Genomic DNA, 22,697 nt, shown 5'->3' with positions numbered 1-22,697 from the left:
CTCTAACTCAAATTGGACAAAATCCAAAATGTATTGGGAGTACTGGCAGGACAGATGCACTTGCACTTATGCACATATGGTGTGTGTGAAGAATTCTTGATTCTTTACTAAGACAAGCTAACATCTACAGAAACTTCATGTGAATTAGCACGTTAGTACTATAAAGTAGAGGAAAAAAAGCCCCAGCTTTCTGTATAGCTCAGTATAGCCATGTTTGGTATCACACACTTCATCAGACCTGGAAAACTGCCTGCAGTTCTGGACAATGAACTAAAAGCTTGAATTATCTCTTCTTTTTATTATACAATAAATTATCTGATAAATGTTCTGTTCTCTACTTATACAGTACAGAAGGAAAGCTGGTGAGTGGACTGAAATCTGTTGTTTAGTTCATTTACAGAGAAAATCCTGCCATGTCAGATTGATTGGACAGGAATTAGTGTAGGTTTGTGCTTGGAAGACTAGCAAAAGTGATTTCCATAGTCTTGAGGAAACATCCTTTTATTGTAGACAAGTCTGTATACACAGATGTGATGTATTTACAACCAGCATTTCTCAAACAAATGACTGTTTAAAATCCTTCACAAATCTGTCAAGAATGAAAGAAAATTAAGCTCAGAAGCCCAGCCAACCAGCCCAAATCCCAAGTTCAGATTAATTCCCAAAGATAACTGTAATGAAATAATAATACATGGAGTTATTCTGACGGAAGCAGACTGTGACAGAGATCAATGTAAGGACTTCAGTCAAAAGCATTGTTTAGTTTGATCTCAGAGTAGATGAACCCCAAAATGGGGGACCTGCCTTTTCCCAGGGGTGTGGAAGGGACAGGCAGAAAGAGCCTGGCCCTTCCTTCCTTGGCCTCTGGAAGGACAGGTCACAGTGGCAACCTCCGTGAAAAGAAATTGTTGGTCCTGTGTTCCCCTGGAAAGCTCATTTCCAGAAATAAAGCAGGAAAACCTCTGCACTTCTTTGGTCTGCAGAATGGAGTCAGTGCACTGAGGGTGAGAACGGGTGTCCTCCTTAGGAAGGGTGTGGACTTCCATGGCACCCCAGTGACAGGACAGATGGCACCTTGGTTTCTTCTGGTGCTCCTCCAAACTGTGCCTCAGGTCTCACTGCTCTTCACCCGGGGTGGTGTGCAATGGCATCAGCCTAGTGTCAACCTGTTCAACCACCCCAAATGCAGAGCAGACAACACTGGGAGAAATGATGAGAGGTAGAGACACACATTATATTCCCTTTTCGTGTTCTTTTTCAACTAAAAGTAGAACCTTCATCAGCAACAAAAGTTACATGTGCAGGAGGCACTTCTCTAGGGAAGAAATAAATACCTCAAGCATTCATGGATGGATGAGTCCCATGAGAAAGATTCTCAGCACAACCAGTTCAATCATAAAAGGAATCTAAAATCCCCACATCGACGTATATGAGAAACATGAAACCATACCTGCTAATGCTTGAGGAAGATACATGCATAGGTTTCCCATAGGGTGAGAACATATATCTTAGAATCTGCATAATTTGATTCATACTTAGCAGAACATTGCGATATTTACAGGCACATTCCAATGGGAAAACATGTGCATACTGAGTGCAGAAGACACAGCTTTGTCACCTAACCATGGGACTTCAAAAGCAGGGATTTTGTGACCTCAAAATACTATTTATGAAGCTAGTGGAGAGGAAAAAGGTGTGTAGGCAGGAGAAGAAAATTACCAGAAGTTGGTAAGAGCTCTTTTTTTGAGTATTAGAGTGGTTGCAGGCTGGGACAAAGTAAGTTTGCGTAGACCACAGGGTCTGACTTGTTACGCATCACAGAGTGCTTTGTCTGGTCTCATTTCCCATACTTATTCTTCCCAATTAAATTTGTTCCCTGTTAGCCAGGCTGATGAGAATAGTGTGTAAGACTCATTCGTCTTCTTGCAAACATCATCTTTCATAGCATAATAACTTAATAAATTCTTGCAGAAAAAGAACGAAGTGGAATGTCACTTTTTTGGACTTGGTCTGTATTCTGAGAGTGAAAGTGGGCATCTGAGAAACACATTTGTAATGCTTTGGAAGTTTCACAAATAAAAAAAAGATAAATTAAAAAAAGTTACACTCTGAACCTGATTGAGAATATGAAGTTCTATGTTCTCTAGCACTGCATGGTGGAAAAATCTATTTGGTGACTACTGTAAGCTTAGCACTACCTAGAATTTTTCTGAAACTAGTTCACTAATTTCTGAAACACTACTGTAGTTGCAGCAAATTATTAAAACTATCTACAGAATTTTAATCATACAATTTAGGTTTCAATATGTCAGCAAAACAGCAAGGTATAACCCATAGAGGTTATATTCTGGAAGTGAAATTATCAAACTATTGCTCCAAAGCTGGCAAAGTAAAACTATCCTCCCTAGGTACACAGCACTCTCTCACTTATGCTGACGCATAAGGTGGTGGTGGGTCTTTAGCAGCTCCATTTGCAGGATCATCGTATGGCGGCAACAGGACCTGCAGGAAAGGAAAAAAAGGTTATATTTTTAAAAAATAAGCCAGCTGAAAAAATTTACAAAAAAGAAACTCCTTAAGGTCTTATCCTAAAAAATAATTTTAAAAAGAGTAAATTAGTGAGCAAGAACAGAATAGTTAGGAAATGAAACAGTGTTAGCTTGAAGTTCTTATTTTTCAATTTGCATGCCTGTTTCCATTATGAAGGAAAACATGATTTCTTCCCACTTCTTATTGACTCCAATGACAGTATGATTTCAGCCCAATATCATTCATCGCTGGTACCTGAATTTGTTCAGTCTGGCTGTGGCGATAGCTGCTTATTCTGCAGCTCTCTTCTGTCAAGAGTGCTTAAGCGATGCCTCCTGGAGGATTGCACAAACTGCTAAGCCAAAGCGAGAAAAGTCCCCCAAAATCTCCCCTTCTGAGGTCCCCCTGGAGGGCTAATAATTATTTTGGTGTGGGGAGAAAGAAAGCAAATGGAGAACAAATTACCCTAGGTCTAAATAAATCTCCAGTTTTGTGCTTCTGGGGCACTCAGCGATGAGATGGAAGACCTACATTCCCATAAGCTCTTCAGTCAATACTTAAACATCTGATGGAAATTAGGACAGCTTTAATCATATATCATCCCCAGTCATAGGAGATCTGGAAGCTTCCTAGGACATGGGAGATGCAAATTCAGACCACAGAGGGCAGAGGAGGGATCTGAACCCAAATTTCTACTGCTTTAAGCAAGCATGCTAGCTATCATGCAATTTTCAATCGTGCCAGCATTGACATTACTTAGCTTGCATGTGAAGCAGCAAAGGAGCACTTGGTCTGTGAATCCCAGCAGGGAATGAGGATAAAATAGACGTCTGAATGAAGAATGAGGTACATGCCCTAAAACATCTCAGTATTGTGTAAGAGTATCAGTTGTAGTGCACTGGCAGAGATACTTTATGCAGCTGAAGATCAATTATACATGTTGGAATTTCCAGATTTATCAACATTACTTCTTGGTCATTAAAGGGCACACAAAGCTGATTATCTAAACATACATAGGGAAAATCTTGATCTCAAAAAAGTCAGTGGAAGTTTTTCTATGAGAGGATTTCACAGTTCTTAAAGAAGTTGATAACCTGCCTTCGGAAAAGAAACATCCATAATAATCCCTTTTGGACCTCATCCACAATGTAACAAAATCAATGGGAATCTTTCTATAGATTTAAATAGACTTTGGATCAGGCTTATGTGGGATAGTTCCAAGGGTGATTCACATTATACTTATGTAAGTTTACAGACATGCATTTATCACCATGTGTTCAAGTACATCTGTGCACATGTTTGTTAGATTACAGAATGGCTACCTTGGCATCTTCAGCCCTTAATCAAGGAAGTTTCATTATTTAGAAAAGGAAATTTTCAGCGCCATCGCTCTTTATTAATACCATATGTTTGAGTTTGTAAATGCAATATGCTATGCACACATCCACTACAAAATCTAAAAAGCCTTGTATTGAAAAGCATTTAATAAATTATGTCAACTTTAAGGGGTGCAAACAGCTTATGGCAGACTGCTTATCTCGTGAATTTAGGGCAACATATAGAACTTCAAATAAATATTGTCATAGAAATCATAAATATATTTTGCAATGTAACTTCAGTAAATCACACCGCTAAAACATGTTAACTGTGAAAAACACTACAGCTGAGATGCTCTCCCTAGCATGGGTCAATAGCTTAATAACGGTTTCTAGTAAAATTCTTGTGTTACTAAAAAAGGCACTGGTTTCTCAAAGGTACCAAAACATGTTCATTAGTTGATTATGAAGCAATATAATTAAATCTGATCTACAGATGACTCTGAAAATGAATCAAGTTCACTTTGTGAAGATTTAGCCATCTTGCTGCACTCTAATACTGCTAAGGCCCAAACTGTGGTCCATTCCTTTCAGGTTGAGTCCATTTCAGCAGGCGTGATAAGAAATGACAGCAGACTCAATCTGAAAAGCTGTCTGTCTTCCAGGTCTATGAGCTGGTTAATAAAGGACAATACCTCTCTCTGTGCCCTGATCCTCTTTTAGATCAATGTGTCCTAAGACTACTGTAGTTACCTTGATATTATTACTTCAGCATTAAGGTCGCTGCCATTTGCGGTAGGTCTCCTGGAGGATTTACTGAGATGAGTGAGCTTCTTCGTTCCCTTTACTCTTGTATGAAACAAAATATGTCTGGTAGGAGAACAGCCTCCTGGTGAAGGCTTTTACCTCTTTAGAGGTAGACACTCTGCCTTGCCGTATGGCCCCAAACCTCATACATGGATCAATGGCCCCAAGGACTCTCAGAAGACACTTTCTAACTTATCAACAGTTCAACAAGAAGTGAGGGGAGATAGGAGTATTTTAGAGAAGCCACTGGCTAAATCCTAAGGCATATGGATTTCTATAGGAATATTCGAGGTATGTGGGGTATGAACTGGGGAGACCACTAAAAAGGTTTAGAAGTTTCACAAGAAAATATCAACAGTGGAAGGATGGAGGGTATTTGGGAAATGTCTGTAGGTTTATGGTCACTTTATTGCTGGCAAAGGTTATTTGTCTGAACAGCTCTATCAGTGATGACTTTACAGTCTTGCTCCCCACACATATTTGTGTTGAAATATTTACATATCCTGATCTTGCATTTCCCTGACATGAACAGAATAGTGATAAAAAATAATGAGTGTAGAATAAGCAGAATTCAAAATTACTACCTTTGCCCAGTAGTGTTTGAGTTAGACAAAGAAAATATGGACAGGATAATAAACAAAGTTTAAGATGAATCAATGTGATGGACGACACCTGGAAGACAGCACTTGGAGTTTATGAATACATGGCACCGGCTGGGACCCCAAGTATCTCACATCGTTAGTGTAGCAAAAGTCCTTTAAACTAATGTAACTTTTACTTTCAGACAATGTGGTTTTGTTACTGTTACTTAATCTTCTGTCAACTGTAAGTCTAAATAATCATCCTTCAGCTTCCACAACACTTTGAATAACTCTTCACTACTCTATAATTACAAATCTTGCAACTCCGCCTGTGTAGGACTACCTTTTAATTATTTTGTACAAGAATGATTTCAGACCATTACTTTCCCTTTATAGTTTTTCCATCTTTTCTCAATTATGCCTGTTTTGGTGAAAGGGAAAAACATGATAAAACCTGGATTATCTTAGTTTTTAACTGTTTATTGTTGGAATGGTTAACAGTTTATAAAAACCTCAAGGAAGAGAGAATTCCATTAGAAATTTAATCATTGAATTTATACCAAACTAACTGAAATGAAAATCTGGATCAGGATAGTTTTCCCTTGTCTTATGTTAATTTTAAATTTCAACGTGGTTTAATGGAAGCAGATAAGTGCCTTGGACATAAAACAGCAGAGTTATTCAGACAGTATGTTGTGCTCTCCAGAGACGTAAAATGGAAGACTGTCACTGAGCCAAAGGGTGAATTCAGAAACTGGAAAAATAGACAGAAACTCACTATTCAGTCTTATCTGAGAACATAATTAGAATGGATGTAGTCTAAAATAATTAAGGAAGGGCAAAAATATATGCACACTTTAGGTCTGTGGTATCCCCGAGGCAGAATATCCACTAGGACACAGATGTATTTTGCTTCCTAGACACTGCATTTGAGCATTTCCTTCCTTGTTTGTTGTGAATTGAGAAAAATGTATGTTAGTTCCCCTGGGTGCTCCAAAACTAATGTTTACAGAGCGTTTGAGATTGCCACTCACAAGTTACTATAAAAAGTAAGTACAAAGGACCCCCATTTTTTGGAACTCTGTGATCTCTGTGAAAAGACATTTTGGTTTTTGATCGGTAGACCAGCAAGCAAGTCTGGAACATTAGAAGCTTGCAGGGTTCAGTCCTATAGGATGCCTAAAATCCAAAGGACAGAGGCTTCTAGCTTCTTTTACAACTCATGTAACTGTATTGAAGAAGCATCATCCTTTAATATCAGCCGGAAGAGGAGGTGACATTATTCCTGTATAGTTGTCTGGTGATAAAAGTGTTGCACAGACACTCTGAGACCAGAGCTCTAGGGGCTCCCAAACCAAAAGGGATCAAACCCACAGTCCTACCCACCATATGAATTCTCCAGATACAATGTTTTCAGTTAGGTTGGAAGGACCATTTTCCACCCTCCTGTTGTCACAGTGAAGCCAAGCGTGCAAGACTCTGGGGAAAGAAAGAAAAAGAAAGAAAGAAAGAAAGAAAGAAAGAAAGAAAGAAAGAAAGAAAGAAAGAAAGAAAGAAAGAAAGAAAGAAAGAAAGAAAGAAAGAAAGAAAGAAAGAAAGAAAGAAAGAAAGAAAGAAAGAAAGAAAGAAAGAAAGAAAGAAAGAAAGAAAGAAAGAAAGAAAGAAAGAAAGAAAGAAAGAAAGAAAGAAGGAAAGAAGGAAGAAAGAAGGAAAGAAAGAAAGAAAGAAGGAAAGAAAGAAGGAAAGAAAGAAAGAAAGAAGGGAAGAAAGAAGGAAGGAAAGAAGGAAGGAAAGAAGGAAGGAAAGAAGGAAGGAAAGAAAGAAGGAAGGAAAGAAGGAAGGAAAGAAGGAAAGAAAGGAAAGAAAGAAGGAAGGAAGGAAGGAAGAAAGAAAGGAAGGAAGAAAGGAAGAAAGGAGGAAGAAAGGAAGAAAGGAAGAAAGGAAGAAGGAAAGAAAGGAAGAAGGAAAGAAGGAAAGAAGGAAAGAAGGAAAGAAGGAAAGAAGGAAAGAAAGAAGGAAAGAAAGAAGGAAGGAAGGAAGGAAGGAAAGAAGGAAGGAAAGAAGGAAAGAAAGAAGGAAAGAAAGAAAGGAAGGAAGGAAGAAAGAAAGAAAGAAAGAAAGAAAGAAAGAAAGAAAGAAAGAAAGAAAGAAAACGGAAGAAAGAAAACGGAAGAAAGTGTGGCTCTGTAGCCCCATAGTTTGGGTGCTTAAGAGGGACAGGGAGTCCTGGGTGCTCGCTTTGCTCCCAATTCCATTTAAGCATTTCGTGATAAGCAGTCTTGTTATGTAATGCGCAGAAATAATCCAGAACTGAACCATAAGAAATCCTGGTCCTTACTTAGCTGGTGTCATCCAAGTGGTTCGGATAATTGTGTTACATAAGCATCTCTCTATTATAAAGCACATGATACAGGATGACCTTCTCTAGAAGAAATAATTACCATACAAGTTTGCCAATGGCTATAACATATTCAGTCAAATAAACATATGTCATTTCTTATTTTTCACATCCTAGTTAATCTGGGTTTGGAGAAGAACTTTTTACATACATCATTTAGAAATATGCCTAAGAAGAAACACAGGCAAATATTTGTATATTCGGTTTGGAGTTAATCTTGGACCAAAAACATTTTTTTGGGGGGGGGGAATTACATCATTTCGATAATCACTTCGTATTTTTGCAGCTGATTCCACATTTACGTGAACTTCCAGTAGAAAATCTTCTTTCTTCAGCATACATACAAGTTTTCTCATATTGCTGCAGTTACTCCTGTTTGAACTCAAGCTCTTAGGTCTGTTTGGTATCTAGTACATTTCTAGAGGAGAAAATGTGTGCAGTATGAGTAAGCTTAAATATTGATTAAAAATTGATTAATTGATTATTTCTGCATTCTTAAGGGTCTCACACAAAACTCACTGAACTCAACAGAAAGCTTTCTGTGTCACCAGAGACCTTTGGATTGCTTTTTTCCACAGCCATTTGTGTTCTACACTGTGTGGAATGGTACAATTGTCAAAGAACAGTTTTGAGTTTGAACAACATTTTAGCTGGCAGCTGTATGAAACTTTTATGAGTTCCCATGGCAAAATACCTTTGTTGATGTCTTGTTAGAAAAAATTGTTAGAGATAGCTCTAAAATACTTTTGTCTAACACCTTCTAGAACAGAAATGCACTTGATGATGCCAAAAAAATGCTATAGATTAAAAATTTCTATGGTAAGTGCTGATGATTGTGGTGAGCATTCAGGATATTTTCTCATGCTTAAATAAAAAATCATCACAAGCACAAACTTACTGTCAGAGAATTAAAAATCTTATTTTTAATATATGAAATAAAGTGGACTGAGCTGCTGCTTAGTGCTGGAGAATTCTGCCTGCCACCATGAACAGGACTTATCTCTGCTTGCAGTGACTGGTGTGTTCTGGTACTGGCCTTTTGAAATCTCAGCTCTTCAACAGCTGTGCTGGGAAACACAGGGTAGCACTTGGAGAATTTGGGAGGAATACATGCTTGGGCCCTACCACTTCTTAAGCAATTGATCATCTTCGTACTCTTTATCACTTGGGGGAACATTTCTGTAGTGGATCAACTTCTGATTTTACTGTTAAAGAGTCCATGGAGCAAGGTGAAGGGGGTCACAGCAAACAACAACTAAGAGGTTTTGATAAAAACTCCAGATCTTTACATTAAAGGACTTCCCATTGCATCAACAGACAATGTCATTTTTGACAGGGACAGGTGACAATGAATAATTGAGTGGTATTAGAGTCATTACTACAGCAATTTAATCCTGGTCCTGTCACTGATCATCTGAGTTTTGACAAATTGTTTGATTTTGTCTTAGGAAGACTTTCCATTTATAAACCAGGCTTTTTATTTGAAAGATCTTAAAAGGTGTTGGAAACCTTAAGACAGATTTAAATCTCTTTTGGATGAAACTTGCATTTGACTGTATGAGACAGGGACTGAATTGTGGAAATATTTACAAACTAAATACACATTTGCAGAAATTTCAGCCTATCCCTGGAACAGTTTGCCCCAACCTCTTCCCCACAGCTTTGTGTGCATTATGTTGCATTCATCTGCAGAAGTGGCCTTTACATTTCAGACACCCCAGCCACTACTAGGAACCCTTATGGGAGGCCCGTGTGAACACAGGCCTCAAATAGAGGGAGGGCAAAAGGAGCTTTGTCTTTCACACAGCTCACTTACAAAGTGTCAGTGGCTTCAGGCCTTATTCTCTGTTTACTTAGAAAGGGAGGGAGGGTAACCACAAAGTGAATAGTGTTAGCCAGATGGTGAGAGTATGCCAGAGCCAGTGCTGGACTGTTTCACAGGCAAAAGTGTCGAACCACAGGAATTTCCTCATCCAGGAGCTTCTGTCCAACGTGCAGCCCCGGGTCTGGTGATGGAACGAACACTGACACAGCTGCAGGCTGAAATTAAGAGTCCCTGCATGCCTTTCCTTTCCTAATTCAGGATTAAATTTCTCATTGGTGTAGCACAGCGCTGTTGTATCAGATTCAGGGACAACTGAATTGAAAGACAACATTTTAAGCAGCACATGCTTATTTGCACCAGTCGTCTAGTCTGGGTTCATTTCATCTCCACGATTCCAGTCTGAGACCAACCACCTACTTCTGCCTATCTGATACCATTGTGCAGTTCGGAGAGCATTTAATGGTGTGCAGTCACATCTACTAATTTCGTGTTTACTTCCCTGCTCTCCTGTCATCCACCCAGCCAAGAGGAGTGGAATTTCCTCCCACAGCTGCGATGCTTTGAGGAGCCATTAGCTGCAACCTAAGCCACGCTCAGCTGCAGTGAAGCCAGCAGAGCTTGCAAACAGCTCTAGGGGGAAGGCTGCCGACGTGACCACCTGTCCAGTTCAAGATAGTCCCACCAGCCCTCACGTACTGTTGGGTTCTTGACTACGCAAATATTATGAAGATCACCTGGGGAAAACAGAAGATTTCCATGTGCATAAACAGCTATAACTGGCTGATTGCTTCACTCTGTATGCAGGAAAGGCTGAGAATAATTATCTCTTTGCAATGTTTTCCTGTCAAGTTTGACAACGTGCTTTTCTTCTGAGAAGTCTGAGATTACAGAGGAAAATGTAAAATTAAGATGGGGTAACATGATGTCTTAGGGTGATTATTAGTATAACAAGTAGAGTTAGCAGAAAATACAGTTTTTAACATACAAAATATTTGGTAAGAAACTGTCTAAAATATTTGGTAAGAAACACTATCTGTATTCTTTGCTTAAAATTTTCAGAAATCCAGATCTGCTCAGTAGATCTCTATTTTGGAGACTCAAGGCACCAGGTGGCAAATATTTCCTTTAGTACTATGTATGACAATGAGCACTGGATTATTTCTAAATATCAACCATTATATAATTAATTTTGTATTTTACTTAAAAGGAAATAAGCATATTAATGTAGCACATGTTTTATTTGCTGTACAAAATTCACTGGAAGTTACTATATATACTGATTTTGTTGAGGCAGACTCTTCAAAAGTTTCTAAAGTTTCTGTATGTAGCGTGGGAAGAAGCAGCGTTTATCATGAGTTTCTGAAGGAATGTGTTTTTTTCTCCAATGGGTGCACAAGAGTTTTTAAGCCCCAGGCTTTTCAGGCATCTCAGAAGTGAGATTCAGTTCATATACTGCAGGTGCAAACTGCATCTTTGGGTCATCTGATCTGGTCATGTCTGAGGTAACTTCAGAAAAGTAGGTAATATTTGGCCTTGAAGAACAGTAGATCATGCACACTCAGATTATTGAGGGAGACTGACTGAAATACTTAAAAGTATTAAAACTAAATCCATTGAGAATTCAGTTTCCTCTTTAACCCCTTCACATGAAGACACACTTTACACAGACTGCATGAAAAGACTGACAGCCTTCAGGAGAAAAGGGAGCTTTTTTCTAGTAGTAAAGAAGCAGGAATAATTAAAAATTCTGTGGTGAGAAGCAGTGAAATGTTGCATACAAGATAAGCACTGGAGAAAGAAGTAGGGATAGCTTTCCTCACGCTCCAGCTAAGCACATGCATGTAGAAACAGCTCTACTAAGGTAAGGTGAAAGTTCTATCTAGATCACAGCAATTACTGATGGATGATGAAGAAACAAGTACAAGACAGCACGATAAAAGAAACAAAGAAAGAGCAGTGCAAACATATATATTCATGACTCGCCCAGAATATTCTCCAAACTGACAGAAATTTGAATGTTAAGGACTTGCTGAATTACTGGTCGTGTCTTATAGAAATTTTTCTTCCACCGATTTTTCTAGCCTGCATTTGAACCCGTGTCGACTTTCAGCACCTGCAATGTCCTGTGGTAAGCAGTCACACAGCTAATCTAGGTGTTACCTTATTTGTTTTGTTATGAAACCTGCCACGAGCTATTTCACGAAATGTCCCCTAGTTCTTTTGCTAAGACGGTCAGCACATTTTCCTCCTTTACCTCCTCTGCCACTCATGATTTTAAAAATCTCTATCGTGTTCTCTCTTGTTCTGTCCCTCTTTCATCCCACTAAGTATCCTTGCTCCCCTGCAGCGCAGTCCGCAGTTAATTTTCTTCGTACTAAGGAAATCACTTGACAGTTTAGGGTCCAATCTGAGAGCTGCAAGACCAGGCCTGTGGAGAAGCGTTGCCATCGGCAGGGCGCTGCGGGGGAGCTGACCTCCGTCTGGATGAAGCTTCCTTCATGCTCAGGAGAGCGGCAGGCATTTTCACCCATCTGACCTATGTTAGATATGTTCTTCCAGATGTGATCAAAGCAATGCTTTTTCTCTGCCACTTATAAATATCTGCTTTGGTGAGGGCTGATTACAATGTAAATGGCTGCTCTGGTCAAATGAGTCCAGTCAAAGCAACTGTTTCTGAGGAGGTTAGAGAGCAATGTTTACAAAAAACCTTTCTTGTCTTTCGTTTTCTCCTTCCCTGTCCTCAGATAAAAATTTTGCATTCGAGCCAAAGCATATTTGATATTGAATGAGAAATGTTGTACTTCACTTTATTCACAGACACATTTGCTCAAAAACTTTGTCTAAAAAAGTGCTAGTTAATTACTATTTAAAGGTTTCATGATATGTTATCTGTCAAATAAATGCCCAAAACCTTTCTCTCGGCATGGACAAGTTTATATGTACGTATTTCCATTAGGAACCACACTAGAATGTTTACAGATGGAGTAAATGGAAGCAGAATAGCTCATGGATAATTTATAACCCCATTCACTAAAGAAGTAGGCCTCAATGCTGCAAAATAATCTGTGCAAAGTTAGAGTTGGTACATTTTGTTTTCCTTTGACAAAACTGCTTGTTTATTCCAAGCTGCCAGCTCTCCAAGACACTATTTAAGAAACTTTACAAGAGTTTATGGGTTTCTGTAATGAAGCAGCACAATGTTTTCAGCACTCCAGATAGCGGAATAAATGTGTATGTTACTTGGACACAGCAATATTTAGGGACAGACTGTGATTGCCCTTGCGTGGGGAGAAAATTGGATTCAGGAAGCTATTTCCATCATGTGCAATCTCATAAAAGTCATCCAGAATAATGGTATAATTACCCTCTCCATTCTCAGGCATGGAGGGATAGTCCACTCCAGGCCACAGAACTCTTTCCAGCATTGTGGCCAACCTTCTGCTGCTGCATCTCCAGCTGCACGTCATTATTCTGTATGGATAGAGCGTTGTTTATTTTTTCTGTCATTTTTTTCAGAACGATAATTTGCTGGATGAGCACATGCTTTCTCAGGGAGTATTTGAAAAGGGGGTACTCAGTACTGAAAAACTGGAGAAGTATACTTTGGTAACAAATGGTTAATGTGTTGTCCTGAGTGCAGACTGTGATAGAGCACTTATCTTTTGATGGACTTTTTAACTGCTAACTTTAATTACTCTTTCTAACCTTATCTCCTCTTACGATTACATTGTGTATCACACTCAAGAGTTAACAAGACAGGAACAGCTCACATGGGGCAGCCAAATTGTTTAACTGGCCTAGTCATCTTCCAGAAGTGTGGTTATCACAGATGTGATTGCATTACAGGTACTGCTGGAAAGGCTGCTGTCTTCGTCTCATCAGCTGGACCGTTTTTCTCTAATCTATATGCCTAGGGACATGGGATGACGCAATGTCAGTCTTTGGGCACCACAACAGAGAAATGGGCCAATTGTAAAGTTTGGAGGGAGATTTTGAAGTCTCATTGTAACATTGGACAGCAGTAAGATCTGGGATTTTGAGATGACCATTATCTAGTTTTGTCTTCCATACATATTTTTATTTTTATACAAACATATTATTTCGGTATCACTATTAAAAAGTAAGGCATAATATTGCCATATAAAATACAGTTTTTCTTGCACAGTGCATTTAAGCATTTCCTAGTGAATGCTGAAGGAAAACCTTTATTTGTAACCAAGTTATTATAATAGTGTGTTTAAACTACAAAGTACTAGTGTCATGAAAGGTGATGAACTGACGGCTTGATGAAAAATCTTGTGTTTATATAAAATCTGTTAACGTTGGTAAATCACATCTGTAAAGCACCTGTCAACCAGAAACTCCCACAAACTTTTGAGTATCTTCAAAATTTGGTACATGAAGGCCCACTTGGCCTTTTTCTTTCTGAAGGTAAGAAGTGTTTGTCACAGAGTTCATGTAAAGCAGACCTCACTTTCCTCACTGCTCATAAGACAGAGGAGCAAAAGCACAAGTGCTGTACAGTTCAGGGCAGACCACAGCGCACAGTCTTGCGTCCATAAAGAGTCCTGAGGGAGGCTTGGGAAGAGTGCAACTGTTCTATGGGATCCACTAGAGCAGGTTGAAATCAGACTGAAAGAATGGTGCAGAAATCACCAGAAGCCATTAATAACCACAGGAAGGCAGACCTCTCAATTGTTATCACACCCTCAACAAAACAATGGCAGCTGGGTGCTCCTCCCTGGTCCAGAGCTGAGCTTTGCTCTCCTGCAGTGTCTGAGAGGACAATGCCACCTGCTGAACCGCCAGCTGCTGCCGCTCCCTCCCACCTAACTGATGGCTGATGTTCTCTCTGCATCTGCACGGTTTGTGCTATTTGGGATGTTCTGGCAGAGAGGTTTGGGGCTGGAGGAATTGCGACTTATGAGGAGGAGGGTTCCTCCTCATCTTGGCAAAGGCCAGGCTTGTGCTATGCAAGGGGATGGGATGCAAAGAGGAGACCGTGCTGGAGCTCAAGGCAGGATGGCCTCTGGGAAGAGGAGTTCTGCAGAAGGGCAAGGCTTCTAGTGTGGGCAACTATATGGTTACAAAACCATAGCGTGGCTTGCTGCATCTGGGACTTGGCCTCTGGCACCCTGCTGCATTCCCCTGTTTGAACAATACCTGTGCAGGTGAATTCAGGCCTCCCTCATCCTTCATTGAGCAGTATAACTGTGACTTGAGCCTGATCTGGAAAATCAGCTTATAAACCCATATATCCTTGGAAACAGGGATTTAAGTTGTCATTGGCTTTTGCCGCACTGATACATATCCTTGGAATTACACTGAATGCTGCAACTCATTTTTCGAAGCCCACAAAACAGCAGCTGTCAGATGGTAACGAATCAACCCTGTTAGAAAAAAAGGGTCTGTAAAGAAATACTGCGAATTTATAAACACTCTGGTTTTTCCTACATTGCAACACTCCCAATTAGTGAATCTAAAAAGATTTGGAAGATTTAATTACACATCCCCATTTCATGTCTTATTTTTAATCTTATTATGAATACTGAGAACAGATTTGTCTATTTCTATTGCAAATCTCTTACAAATTGTCATATATTAGAATAATTCCAGTATTTGAGCTGCAAACATAACTACAGTTTTTGTTTTTAAAATGAAAATCTACTGGGGAAGACAGATCAATATGTATATTTTGATCTTGTAATTTAACATGTGAGTAAATGTAATTACTGTAAGGATAAGTGAAAATGTTTTGGAAGTCTTATTTTTAAACTTGAGGGTATTTGCCCCAAATTGACGGCATTAATCGCCTGTTCCAAACAACACAGCTGGCTTCTGACAGCAGCCACCTAGTAACAGGCGAGGCCTATAACAAGAAAAGTGATTAGCAAATAGCACTGAGCAACAGAGCAAACAGGCAGCGCGAAGCAATTCAGACCACAGGGAATGCTAGATTTAAAGACAAAATCCTTGCATAAACAGGAAGCAGTGGGAGAGAGAGCTGACTATGGATGATAAGACAGGAAAGCTAAAAACATGGAAGAAAATCAATCTCTTCACTAAGACTGGCACAACTGCCAAGGGATCGGACTTCACTGCAGGTAGAATATGAAATGCTGGAGCAGCTGGATAGCTGTTTGTTGGCAGACACAGACTGTCACGATACTTTTCTGCAACTTAAAATCAAACAGAAGAGGAGGAAGGGCACACATTGCACATGCACACTAGCAAGATGTGAATGCAGGCATCCACGTGGAGCCTGAGTCCCTTTGAAGATTCTCTGATTAAAGACATTGCTCTGGGAATGTTTATAAGCCCAATTCTGCAGAAACACAGATCCAGCATTTAAGCCACACTCCCAGGTCTCTTGTAGACTCTTACATGAGGTTACTAACTCATCACCTCCTTACCTTAAGCACTGGATAGTTCTGCTTGTATCATTTTTTTTTTCTGCCCCTGCTGCTTCTTCCTCTTCTCTGTCTCCCATTTTACCTCCTTTACCTCTTGCAGGTATTAATTTGTGGTGTTCACTCACTTTAAATCATGTCCATGGAAAAAGATGCCTCTGATCTAGTGGCCCAGTAGTAGTGTTATGCATACAAACTGCCACACAAGACCAGCTACATGGCGAATGTTGCCAAGTTTGTAAGATTTTTATGTCCCATTCTGGAAAATACCTTTAAAGCAGATTTTTTCTCTAAGCTATCTTCTATTCTGACATGTACCACCCCAAAATTGGCTCAGTAGTTGGAAATCACAGGTCTCGAAGCAGCCGTCAGAAGCAAGGTTCTTGTGCATGGTTCATCAGCCTCTGGGCTCCATTTCACACTTCAGTCTGTTTAACTGGCATGACTCTAAGGGTCCTTGTCTCCATCTATCACCAAACTAATCACCTTCCATACATGTAGAATGACACAATAACACAAAGAATGGCTTTTCCAGTCTTACCAAAGAATATTCCTTCTCTGCTCAGAGGAATCATCCAGCAGGAACAAAAGACCTAACTCTGCATTTCTCAAACAGGTCTCCTACTGCTTTGAGAAAGGGAAAGCAAACAAAAGTGTGCGCAGATTAATTACAGGCTACTTAGTTGATGTCATATCCACAGAAGGAATGCATCTGCACTGAAAAAATCAGACAACTTATTAACCATTGTGGATAAATGTCAGATAGGATCCACTGAAGCAATTTGGTCAAGTACGTAAGGACGTAAATCCTACTTCGAAGATAGATTTACAGCTTTACATTTTATCCCCACTGGCAGCATGACCAGAGATGAAACTTTCATTGATTGACTTCAGTGAGAGTTAAAAATAAACAAAATGAAAATCCCTGGCTGTACAAGAGCACAAATGAGCTGTTCCTGCTCCGGAGAACAAAATGTCTAACTTTGGTTTATCTCCTACACTCGTACGCTGGCAATTTTTCCGAATTGGACAAACATTTCCATGGTGTGCTATCACAGTTTAAATTAGTGTAAAAAATTATTCTTCATTCATGGTGTGCTTGAGCAGTTGGCAGGAAAAAACAATCCCAGGCTGGGAAAGTAGAAAAAATAATCCTCAGGTTACTATGATTCACTGCAGGGAAGCTGCCTTACTGCCACGTCAAATTGTCCTACAGCTACCTCCAAAAACTGAGGGGAGAAAGGTACTGCAAAAAAGTTCAGAGGAGGGAGATGATACCGTTTGCCAAGTGACTTTTCTGCAGCTGGATCCCCAGGTCCTGGCATTGTCAGCCCCTGGAGCATAAGAGGGTCATATCTTCCCACCGGCTGGGGTCTAGGCCATACCCCAGCCCAGCACCAGCTGGTTCCCCCACCCCATAATGCAGCCTGGTCACTGAGCCGACCCAGGTGCGTTCATGTGGTGCCAAACTTCCATCAAGGGCCGCAGAAGGAGGACTTCTCACCTAACAGGGGTGGTGGGAACATCCTCTTCACAGCCTGCAGTGGGGAGGACGTCTGTTTGTCCCAGATGGCACACTTGCAAAAAGGATGGCTTAAATCACTTACACTGAGTGACAAAAATCAGATTACCTGGAGCCAATAACTGTAGCTATTGGGATGGATACAGTTCAGATCTGTGAGCATTATTTATAAGAACGAGTTTGAGTGGGGAGGACTAACTGGAAATTCCTGTGCTGGGAATTTCTACCCCAGATCAGTCCACACTTAAGTTGTTCTCATGGCTTTTAGCAGTATGAAAATTAGACAGTTGGTAGGAAGGCAGACAGGCAGCTGAACATTTTTTAAAAGCAAAGTATTACTAAACTGGGAACTGGTAACAGAGGGTGGTCTGTAGAGAGGATCTCTCGAGGAGTGTGAGAGAAGGTACAACAGATGCAGGATAGTGCCAGCGACCATTGTTGGCAGAGCAGCCCTGTATGAGGACAGAAAACACAAAAGCTCATCTCTTGGAAGGATGGACCACTAGATTTCCACCATGTGACCAGCCAAGAAGATGACAAATGAATACTGCTGTTGAGACCTGTACACTCTCAATACGTGTTTACAGAGTCGTGATGGACCTGCTTTAGCTAGGAACAGGGGAAACTAACTGTGGGGGCCAGAGCACCAAGGGACAAGGAACGAGAAGCAGGCCTGCACAGCTGTGCTTAACAAGATAACCCTTTTCCTAATTGAGCCTGGATGTGTTGTGTAAGTGTACTTACACACATTGCCAGTGATAAATTAAGAAATGCAGTAAAACAAAAGATAATCTAACTATTATTTTCAGAACAACTTACTGGACTGGAGAACCAATCATATACAATCAGTTTCTTACTCTTTTGAACCAAATCCTAGCACTCTATATTAAAGAAGTTTCCTTCTTTCCTAAGAAAGAGACCTGTAATCCAGACATCTCAGAAGGGTTCACAGCTGCTGCAGCCAGCAGGTAACTGTGGACCCCTCCTATCTCTCATGCCACAGCATCCCAGCTAGTAAGGATTTGATTGTTCTTCTCAAGAACAGCTCAGTCATTAATGCCATATTTCCATTTAAATATAAAGTCTTAGATATATTTTTCAACGGTTCTGAGCAGGTATAACATGCAACTCCTAGTTCAAAAGTTAGAAGAGGGAAAAGAATTATCTTCACGAAGGTATAAGTAAATTTGTATTTATGTGGCAATGGAGGATCCAAATATTTGATTTTACCAAGATGTTAATATGCCAGAGATAAGAATAACTATTGCAGCTGATATACCTTCTCTTAAAACAGACATAGGTCTCCCTTCAAAAAATGGCACACAACAATCATCATGTAATCATAACACAAATGCAATTGTTTATGGCTATTTGTCTGTAATTAGAGTTACTAGAGGACAGGGGTTTACTCATTCTTTTTCCATTTTCAGTATAAATCCTGCAGGTACATAGAATTTTGAATTCAAGGATGAATTTGTTGATGATTTGGTATTGAAGGCAGAGATTTTTTTTTTTCCCTGAGTGCAAATTGTAATATAAATAAAGTATAAATTTCATTTTTAAAATACTTTTCAAAGACAGCTCTCCCAAAAAATTCTAAGACACCATAATAAAATATTCGTAATAATAAATTTCTTAGCTTCATTGAAAACATTTGAAAACTGAAGAAGGATTTTGAATTTCTTCTAATCATTCCAATACATAAACCAGATCTTTTAAGTCTGGCAGTAAACTAAACCATATTCTAGCCCTTACCTAAACTCTGTACTAAATGTTTGTCATAATACAGTGATTAACACTTGGAAACATAACGACTTTTTTTTTTTTGTAATCTTGTGTGTAGAGTATAGATGAGACGCATTAATAATGGTTGTGCACCACAAGGGATATTAGCAGGTAGCAGCTGGGATCTGATCTCTAGATCAGGATTGTCATACTCATTTTCACTGGGGGCCACATCAGCCTTGTGGTTGCCTTCAAAGGGACAAATGTAGTTTTAGGGCTGCCTAAATGTAGGAGCAGTTACATGAGTTTGACACCCCTGCCCTAGATTTTGGAAGTATTGGGATATATTTAAAACTTCTTATTGTAGCTATTATACCCAGTCCCATATTTAAGCTTAGATTTTCACTTCCATTTGTACAGATTGGTATTCTTTCAGCTAACACTGATGAGAAGTATATTTTTTAAAAAATCCCTGAAGACAAGAATATGCCCTGCAGATATGTCCTGCAGCTCTGTTGAAATTCAGGTAGCAGGTTTGATTCTAAAAATGACACATTCCTTTCAAAGCGGAGGGCAGAGATTGACCCATATCTTTTAAGAAACTTGTAGTTTATAATTTAAAGGCATGTTGGAGTGAAGGAGCCCTGTCAAAAGAAGTTTCCCAGCATCAAAAAGAATCAAACCCCATCATTTTAATACAAAATACACTTGAGTATTGGGGGAATATTGTACAATTCAAGAGACAGCGGTGACCTATCACAGCATTCAAAGTTTCGTGAGGTTTCTTCAAGAGTCCTAAACCCTCAAATGTCCTCAGCACTCAACTTTCAAGGCCCTATTCTTCAACACATCATTTTGAAATCATTTTTTTCCAGTTGTGCTGAGCTTACATTTTAAAAATAATGTGCATAGGGATTTTTTATGATCTCCCTCAACGTAGGCATATAAAAAAAATATATTTTTCAGCCTGTGATTTGGGGGGGAAAAGAAGGGAAGAACGGTCTTCTGATTCACAGTTGAGAATGACAAGGATTTAACCCTACAAATTGTCGTTCCTTGCTGAAGGTCAGCAATGAGCAGAAGAAAGGGGCTGCTCAGGCGCACATCAGCTCCTCCATCACACCACCGAGTGCGCTGCACTGGCAGGTGTCCACGGAGCTTGCCAGAGAAGAATGTGCAAGAGATGGACACCAACTATGTCACCTGGGGATGAAGGAGCTCATCCTGACTGGAGAGAAACAGTCAGACATGGGTTTGAATGAAGCTAGTCTCCATCCCAAGTGAATAATTAAAAAGCCAGGCTGTTAGTGACTCTCTCTCCTTCTGTCTCTCTGTCTGGGCATGTGAAACTCTTCCCCAGATGTGTTGCTCCTGAGCCTTTCTGTACTCCTGAAAAAGAATCTCTGGGTGAACTTATCTGTCAGCTGTTAAATTCCTGAACAGGTCTTCCTATAGAACCTGATCTAATATCATCTCATTGAACTTAATTAGAAAGAATGAACAAACCCAAATGTGTCATGCCTGAAAGCAAGAGATTCTGACCATATTCAAATTAAGGAGATGTAATTATTGAGGAAAGAAGAAGAATCCAATGGTCAGGGCATTAGCCAGGAATGCACAGCCTTTCTCAAAACCTGCCTCTGACATAGCTGTCTTGTAAAATCAAGATAAGCAAAGGTAAATTAAAATATCAGTGCAAGAATGTCACCTGTAAATGGGATAAAAGAGTTTCCTTTCTTCACAGAAACACAAGTGCTTTAAAGATGAGGAGGCAGCTCAGAGCACTTTGGTAATCACTAAACATAGAAGTACCAAGAGGAGTTTTGGTAACTAGACATTTCCAAACACCAAAGTCTTCTGCTTTGGCAGCAGTGGAGCAGGTAGGTCTAATGCAGCTTTTAAAAAGCCTGAGTAAATTTAGTTTCCCAGATAATCCAGCTGACATTCTCCCACCACTGAGCCTGCCAGTTCTGTGGGTTGTATAGTTGGCAATGTTTGAAGCTGAGTTACAACCACCTACAGGCTGAACAAAAGAGCTATCAAAATTATTTCACATAAACCTCCTGGTTTTACTCACAGCGGATTCCCATCAAGAAAGTAGTTATACTTCTTAGCTTCCAATAAACCCATATTTTTATATTCAGATGTCCTGGTTGCCAGCTCTGATCATAGTCTGTAAAACTTCTTATGCTTTTCTTAAAGCTCCAGATATTGAAAAAAAATAACCATGCAAGATTTACAACTTTCTTGTAAAAACAGTAGTTTTCCAGCCCTTGTGGCTGCACAGGAATCCCTCATCCTAGTGGTTTAAAGTTGATCATCTAATACCTCAGCATGTGGAGACCACCCACGTTTTTGGAAAACCTGAGGAAGGCAATCCTGAATTTTTACCCAGATGATCTAAAGGACTGAGTTCGTGCTGCTCTCATTCTGTTATGCAGATCACGTAAAGACCCTCATTACATAAAGCAGCGGAGTCACCCCAGGGACAGATTGGGCAGAGTGCCCTCAGTGTGTAGTTTGGGTGGAACCGAGCAGCTCCTTGGAGATATCACTGCAAATGGAACTTTCCAGGGACTTTCTTCTTGTATTCCTTCAGTGCCTTCTGCAACAAGCAAGATGGTGCTCAGCAGTCGTACCCTGCACATATGCATGTCAGCACTAAATTAATATGAAGTGAACTGGCACCTTCTGTTCTTTGAGGTTAAAACCTGTTTATTAATTTCTTTCATGTCAACCTTTGTTTCATTCTGTCTCCTTACTATGCAAAACCCATCACGGGCTGGGAGAGATGAATCACTGAACTTGTGTTGCCTTTTAGCTCCTCTCTGTGAGTGTGTAAAGCACTACACCAAATGCTGAGTGCCCTTAATCACAGTTTCTATTGCTAAATCCACATTTCACAGCAGGTGTAGACCATGGCAGCCCTAGGTTCTAATCAGTCCCACCCACTATCCAGATCATCACACAGCTGGAGAGCTCAAAGCTGGGACTCATTTCCTGGAGCCATGAGGTAAGCTATAGTTCATGCTTAACACAGATTCTTTAACAGACTATATGTATAAAATAAAAGCAGGATTTTAGCAATGGATGTGATTTGTAACCATAGCACACCAGTCTGTTGAATCTCAAGTCTAAACATAATGAGCAGATGAGGACTCTTAAAGGAATTAAGATGGTTAACTAAGGAGTCAGAAATTAATATAAAATAAAGCTATTAAATGCATGATATTAGACACATGTTTGCTCTGTGATCTGACATCCTTACCGCAGTGTCATTGGTGGTAATGTACACCAACACATCCGAGTTGTTTCTCCCGTTAATGTATCGGTAACAGTTCCACACGCAGCTTATCAAGTAACCCTGCAAGGAAAAGGGATTGTTTATCCTGTATCACATACATTTTTCTCTTAGAGCATTTCTATTCTTATATAAATAACAATATGAGCCTGATAGATGCAGGGGACAGTGACTTTGCTGGTTGTAGTGACCGTAAGTGTAGGGGCTCTGTGAGTAAACTGACACTGTTCCTCATACAGAGAGAGTTGGTGGTGTTCAGCCTGGAGAAGAGAAGGCTCTGGGA

The 22,697-nt window shown here is 39.9% G+C and overlaps 1 protein-coding gene across 1 annotated transcript in view; it reads right to left on the bottom strand.

Moving 5' to 3' along the window:
- Positions 1 to 520: 520 nt before the first annotated feature.
- Positions 521 to 22,697, bottom strand: part of LAPTM4B (lysosomal protein transmembrane 4 beta) — a 63,442-nt gene continuing 41,265 nt past the window's right edge. Inside the window, exons 6-7 of the mRNA XM_065629099.1 lie at positions 22,382 to 22,477; positions 521 to 2,502 (exon numbers count right to left, since the gene is read on the bottom strand). Coding sequence (XP_065485171.1) covers positions 2,428 to 2,502; positions 22,382 to 22,477 — 171 coding nt within the window. The 3' untranslated portion in view covers positions 521 to 2,427. The remainder of the gene's footprint in view (positions 2,503 to 22,381; positions 22,478 to 22,697) is intronic.

This window comes from Caloenas nicobarica, chromosome 2, assembly GCF_036013445.1.
Source record: "Caloenas nicobarica isolate bCalNic1 chromosome 2, bCalNic1.hap1, whole genome shotgun sequence".
In the NCBI taxonomy this organism is placed as follows: Eukaryota; Metazoa; Chordata; class Aves; order Columbiformes; family Columbidae; genus Caloenas; species Caloenas nicobarica.
The sequence above is the reverse complement of the archived record's forward strand: the minus strand, read 5'-3'. Positions and strand labels throughout refer to the sequence as shown.